We start from the raw sequence: 6,734 nt of genomic DNA, 5'->3' as shown, positions 1-6,734 counted from the left end.
TGCTTTCTAAGCGCTATATGACAATATCTTCAAACCAGGCTAGCAGAGAGTACTCCGCACTAAGTAGCGGCTTGGCTGTTGGCTGTGCCCTTGGGATTGTTTAGTTCCCCGAGCGACGGGAACCATTCACCATCAGTATTTGGTTTAAGCGACATTTCGCTTAATGCGCGACATTTATCATTGTAATTAAAGGTCCGCTTTATTTGATATTAGTATCAATTCAATGCTATTTGAATGTACAAATATACAGTTCGATGTTATTAATTGAACTTGAACAAATTCAACGTTTTTGTTACTTTACTCATTATCATTATCCTGCCCTTCTCCCAGTCACCTGGGGTCGGCGCAACATGTTTTCTCCTTCCATACTCTTCTATCATATACCATTTCTTCGCTCACTCCCTTCTTACCCATATTGTCTTTCACGTAATCCATCCATTTCTTCAAGTCTGCCTCTTCCTCTATGTCCTTCCACATTCATAGATAACATTTTCTTACCAACCTCATTTTCATTTCGTCTCATCACATGTCCATACCATCCCAAACGCGCACTTCTCAGCTTCTCTGTCACAGTTGGCACTTTCAGACTTCCTCTAACATATTAATTCCGTATTCTATCCATTCTCGTTACTCCACACATCCATCGCAACATTCGTATCTCTGCTGCATGCAATCGCCTTTTTGTTACTTTACCAACGTTAAAAATATATTTATATATAATAATTTATTTATTTCGGATTGCTAAAACTGAAAAGTGAAATAAATTGCTAGTTAATTTACATTACATCAACCAGAAGTAAATCCTTACTTTTTAGTTCAATACGTTTTTGTGAAAGTGGGGCTTCATCATAAGATGCTTCATCATCAGTTAATAAAAAACTGATTTCAATAAATACATTTAGGGCCAGATATTATTGACATAATGTTTTTCATGGCAATGTATAATCTTTTCCTACTGTAGTTAGTTCCTCTAAAAACACAAATTCGAATTTTAATACAGAAACAGGACCAGAATCTTTAACAAAAGAGCTTAATCTAAAGAAGCTAAACGCGACCTTACAGCCCCGTTACAAGGTTGACATTATTGTTTACGATTCTAATGTCGAGAAATATTAAAATTGTCGTAATTTAAATTATGCGTGTATTATACCTACACTTGTGTCCAGTGCGAATTCTAAAAAGCTAGAAACCAGGCTACGGACCGCTTTCACCGAATGATTCGATTGCGATGACATTCGTGTGACATTGTGGGTGTGCATTAGAAATCAAACGTCGTATTTGGAACGGCTATTAATTATTTTCGGAATAAATAAACATTTAAATGCGAAGGATCTTCTTACGATTATATACGAGTATTCTAGTAGCCTTCTAGTAGGTATATAACTGAACTAGTTTTAGACAGGTCAAGCTAGTTGAAAAGATGATTTTAAATTACTAAAAATAATTTAATGAGTTGAACATTTTATAGGTTTAAAACCAATCACAACGCGTCACATCACATCACATGTGGCTTATGGCTGCTTTTTAGGGTAAGAGCTACGGGTAACTCATTTATTTTGGACACAAATGACGTCACGCGTCTAGCGGCAGAGCGGACTTACTGGAGTTAAGTGATTATGGGAGCCCACAAATACCACGATGCACATGCCATCACCCACCTTGAGAAATGAAGTTGCTTGAGTTCGTGTTAGCAACAACGTTAGGTTAGAGTCCCCTGGAGCTCACCTACTCGCCCGGCGACGCAGATATGGTCTCTCAAGACCATCAGCTTAGGTAGGGAAAAAAAAGACAAAATTCGGTAGGATGGTGATTGGCTATGCCTTGGCTACTCGCAATACGCCGTAACACAACTAAAAATATACATATTTTAATTATTCTCTGCAAGGTATTCAAGCTCACAAGGAAATGATACTCGGATAATTCTACCATAGATTGATATTGTAACCATTATTATCTTGATTTCAATCGTAATCGAGATTATAATGTGCTTCAACGAACGCCTCCAATCTTTTTATGGCATAAAACTGCTTCTAATAAAGACTAGGGTTTTTATAACTAACTATATATCGTTACAAATCAAATTATCTTCTTGTAATGTATCAAATTTTAAGTTTTAATATAAAATTTGAAATCAATAATAAAAAAGGTAAGCCAAAATACAATTTAAGAAATTAAAAAGATAATACACATTTCATCAATTTCAAAATTATTTAATAGTACTTACTCATTGTTAAATATTTTAATCAGTAGATTGTATCAATTTATCTATTAAAATATTTATAAATGAAATACCATTGTATTTCTTCCGCGTAGAAGCATTTTAATTGACTCATGATAAATATTAATTTTACATACAAAATTGCAAATACAATAAGACCTTAGAGAATGATAGATATCGCTTATGTAGGTATGTCTAATGTTTAGTAAAGGCAAATACAGTCAAAACCGTTTACTGCGACATCGTTTAGAACAACATGCCGGTTATAACAACCTAAAACAAAGGTCCCGGCTGAATGCCATATGACCGCCTTATTAAAAATATTGCTTTCTACGACATTGCTTATAACGACATACCTCATAAAACGACCACATTTAACTAATATTTCGGAGAATTAGATCTGTTAGAACGACCGGCTAAGCTGTATTGTAAACAATTTGAATAGGTATCCACATTTGTCTTCAATGGCTATTAAAATCAGGAAAGAAAACAATAGGATTTAGTTGAGTGTAGGGTCTTTTCTAATTCTTAGAAACAAAACACGTGCATGCAGTAAAGTCAAAGACCGCTTCTTCATATCTCTTCAGTTAGTTTATTACTTATTTATACACAAAACGCACCAAAACTTTGTGGAGTTATTCGTGAAACTTTCAAAATGTCGCAAAGAAAAATAAAACAAATTAATATTGAAGAAAAATCGCGTAAATATGTTTTTCCAATAATTCCCTATCGATTTGTTTGTACTTGCACGATACACATTAAACATCACCGGTTGTTACGACTATCGGTTTTTACGACTGAATATGAGCAGTCCCTTCGATGTCGTTATAACAGATTTTGACTGTATTATCAAAATAGTCATTTTTTTCAAAGCTCCTTTAGCCTCGAATTCTTGACTCGAGCGTACGGTGAATTCATAGTACCAGGAGCAAGTATGGACAACGTAAGTAATAGATGTCTCTCTATAGACTCTTACTTCACAACACGACTAAGAACGTATCCAGAATGGAAATTAGCAGTAGAGGTAGAATGATACAAAAGACTCATATGAATCGAAATATTCGGGGAATATCTTTTGTACAGCTTCTTCAGTAATAAAATGGAAGCCACACGGATGGTAGCATCATCTGATTCTACAGCGGGGAAGTCGTTTATTACGACTCGAGGGGAGAAATATCCATTAACTAATAGTTTCTTCTGATATTTCCGATATTACGTAGTCTTTGGTCTAATGATTCATACTGGGCGAAACTACTCCCGTAGTTAATACTACTTACTCTAAGCAACTTAAAGAAACTCATGGATTTCAAATAGACTCCTTGGTCCTATCCAGTGTTATAAAATATACGTTCTCATTGAAATCAAGGCTTAAGACCAGAATTAATTGTTGAATGTTTTCAAGTCAGATTTGACCTCAATAAATTGCTTTTTCTCGAAGTAAATGTTAAAGAGGTAGCTTTATAATAGCTGGCATCTGTGATTACCGGAGTGGACTCCGGTAATCACAGATGGTAATCATGGATAGACATCTAAACATAAATGCCGCCACCGACCTTGAGACAAGAATTCTAAAATCTCAGTTTTAGGTCCTGGATGTCGCGATCCATAATCTCTTTATGTAAATCCACAGGCCATTCATTAAGCAAGTATTTTTTTAAATTCTGTTCTAATAACAATGTCACAAAAATCCCATTATTCTAAAATGTCCCGGCCTCATAATATAGACGGCCTTGACGATCTTAGATTTGAACTTCAATGAATTACTTGAAGAGTATTTCTTTTTGCCTCATTTTTATTTTTCCTAAAGCTACATTCGTTTTTGTGGTTTTTCCTGCTCAAACAATAGGTCGTTTGTCGTTATCGTGCAGCTAAATGCACAAGTGACACACGAATCTGGGTTTTAGTACTGGTTGTGAAGATCTTGGTCAGTGGGTAAAAGATACACTCAAACTGAATGCGAATACAAAATAAACAGAATTTTATTTTTTATATTTTTATAACGGGTTTTCTGGGCTTTTTGTTCGTTTATTAAAACGAAGTGATAATAACCTAGGCGCATTCTTTATTAACGTACCTATATTCTTCCATGGAAGACCATATATTTTGGAGGGTTCATTTATGTTTTACAGTCAATAAGGTGAAAATGAAAGTAGCTCACGACCCTTCTCTGACATCATTCACGTGAAATGCAAGTAAATATAGAGATATGCGTTTCATTTTCACTTCGTGTCCCAATATGCTAACATAACTGTACAATGCTACGATCGAGACGGCTTTGCGCGTTTCAAGACGGTTACCCATACACTTATTGGCACAGTGTACAATAATATCGTCGTAGTCCACGACACGCGACTCCATTCATTCGCTTGCATTCCGTTAGCATAGTCTCTTCGGTTTTTACCACTCGATAATGCGTTAAATTAACACGCAGATATTCGTCTGTGAACGCATCCGTAACATAAACTATTTGGCGGGAATTAGAAAACAAAATGGCGCGGAAAGGATTTTTATTATTCGTGTCAATATTGTTCTTCGTTGTGTTTCCATGTGAAATGAGAAGGAACAAGGACCTGCCGACTGAGAAACAATTGACTTTACAACGTAAGGAGACTAATCCGGTGATGTTTACAAGGCTTGTTGTAATGAGACTTGTTTATGGATTAGCGAAAGTGATGGGCTTCGAAGAGCCCGTTAGTGAGGTGATGAATGGCGCGTTTGTCCCACCCGGAGCTGATGACGACGATGATTTCGACGATGATGATGATGACGACGGAGTTTTCGATGACTATTAATCTCAAACATACACTACACGGTAGATGTATTCAAGAAGTATACCGTAAAATTAAATTAGATGACGCGAGAGAGTAAGGAGACAGAAGATTTTGAGAGGTAAACGAAAGATTGGATAACTATTTTAAAAAAAGTTAAATATGGAGTGTCGACGAAGATCTACAGAGATACTAAAAGTTTATTGATCAAAATAAAACGGTACTGTTTTGTTTTTTCTAAATATTATTTTACAATACTTAATAAATTCCCTTGCGTTTTCGCAACGGACTCATGACAATTTCATACTTGCTAGATTTTGTTTTTTAAATCTAAAAAGCTTTTCCGTTAGTAATAACTAGCTTATAAGTAGCATTAAAAAATCGATACCAAATAACAAAAATGCATTTATGAAAATCATATATTTGTTAACGTAGATTTGTATTTTATCTTTAATCTTTAATACGTATTATATTCTGCAATGATGTCAGAAATGCTATTAGAATTTTATTTTTTGTATTTTAATTCCATTCAAGTTTTTGTACGTTTTATAAATTATTGTGTACCTGGTAGCATTTAAAAATATTCATAGAATATATTAAATGAATATTTTATGAACATAATAAATTTTCACAAATCAAGTTTGAGTTTTATCGTATTTGCCGTTTTATTAATGTTTTTGTTTGTAAATTAGTATTAAAAAGGATAAGGACCCTGGTAACCATATTTGGAAACCTTGTAACCAATTCTTCGAGAAATTTCGAGAAGAACTATTTCTTCAAAATTATTTGGCGTTACTAGAGCAAACGAGGCTATCATTTGTTCCGCTTGACCCGTTATTCATTTAAGTCTTAGACCTCATGTCTCAAAGTGGGTCACAGAATTAACTTAGTCATGCCTATAGCAAGGGTTCCTAAACTTATTTTGTCTACTGCCCACTTTGAGAATAAATTATTTTTAGAGCCCTCCTTTTTTCACCTACTTAAAAACCACTATAGCGAGAGCTCTAGAGTGTCTAAGAGTATTCCTAGATGAAATTACAAATCGCCTCCCAAGTTTCTACACAACGCCCCCTTTTTTTTTCTCTCTTACCGCCCCCCTTTAGGCCTGCAGCGCCCACAAGGGGGTGTTATCGCCCAGTTTGGGAAAGGCTGGCCTATAGGCTACGGTAACCGCTAAAACAACGTTCAAAGGTCCGCTACCTACAAATAAATAAACACACCAAGCTAATAAAAGTGTGTTAGAAAGAATTTATTTTCTGTAAGTACATACTCCTAGCACGGTATTTCCCTTGTTTCTATACGTGAATATATAGTAGAATGTACTTCAAATCTTCTAAAATAATACTAAATGTTGAAAATTAAATCTGTTCAATATAAAAAATCGTAAAATACAGTTATAAGCTATCGATCAAAATGAGAAAACTATTCAAATGACCAGCGGTCAATGTTGATCACGTACTAAGCGTCCGGCCTGGCAAACTAAAATCGGTTACAAGAACAATTAAGGTCAAAACAATTTGACGCAAACATTTTCTTCTGAGTTCTTAAACAGCCGTATAGCTGAGTTCTACTTTAACCAACGGAGCTGAAATCTTGAAAGCTTAACAATGACTAAAAACAATTACGACATTATGTTTCTTATCATCTGAAAAATCTATGATCAATTTTTTTCGTATGAAGTTCTAATATAAAATCAGTATAGATTATATATATATAGTATAGATAGATATAGTATTTATATTTACAAG

The 6,734-nt window shown here is 34.7% G+C and overlaps 1 protein-coding gene across 1 annotated transcript; it reads left to right on the top strand.

The window, feature by feature from the left end:
* The first annotated feature begins 4,592 nt into the window (after nt 1-4,592).
* On the top strand, nt 4,593-5,481 carry LOC119629702 (uncharacterized). The gene has a single exon (XM_038016485.2). The coding sequence runs from the start codon at nt 4,708-4,710 to the stop codon at nt 5,008-5,010; it is 303 nt and encodes a 100-aa protein (XP_037872413.1). The 5' UTR covers nt 4,593-4,707; the 3' UTR covers nt 5,011-5,481.
* Nucleotides 5,482-6,734: the final 1,253 nt, after the last annotated feature.

The sequence above is a fragment of the Bombyx mori genome, chromosome 16 (assembly GCF_030269925.1).
Source record: "Bombyx mori chromosome 16, ASM3026992v2".
NCBI lineage: Eukaryota > Metazoa > Arthropoda > Insecta > Lepidoptera > Bombycidae > Bombyx > Bombyx mori.
Note: the sequence above shows the minus strand (reverse complement) of the source record. Positions and strands in the feature narration are given on the sequence as shown.

Excerpts from the sequence above, each read along its gene's own strand:
- LOC119629702 (XM_038016485.2), top strand. The coding sequence starts at position 4,708 with ATGGCGCGGAAAGGATTTTTATTATTCGTGTCAATATTGTTCTTCGTT.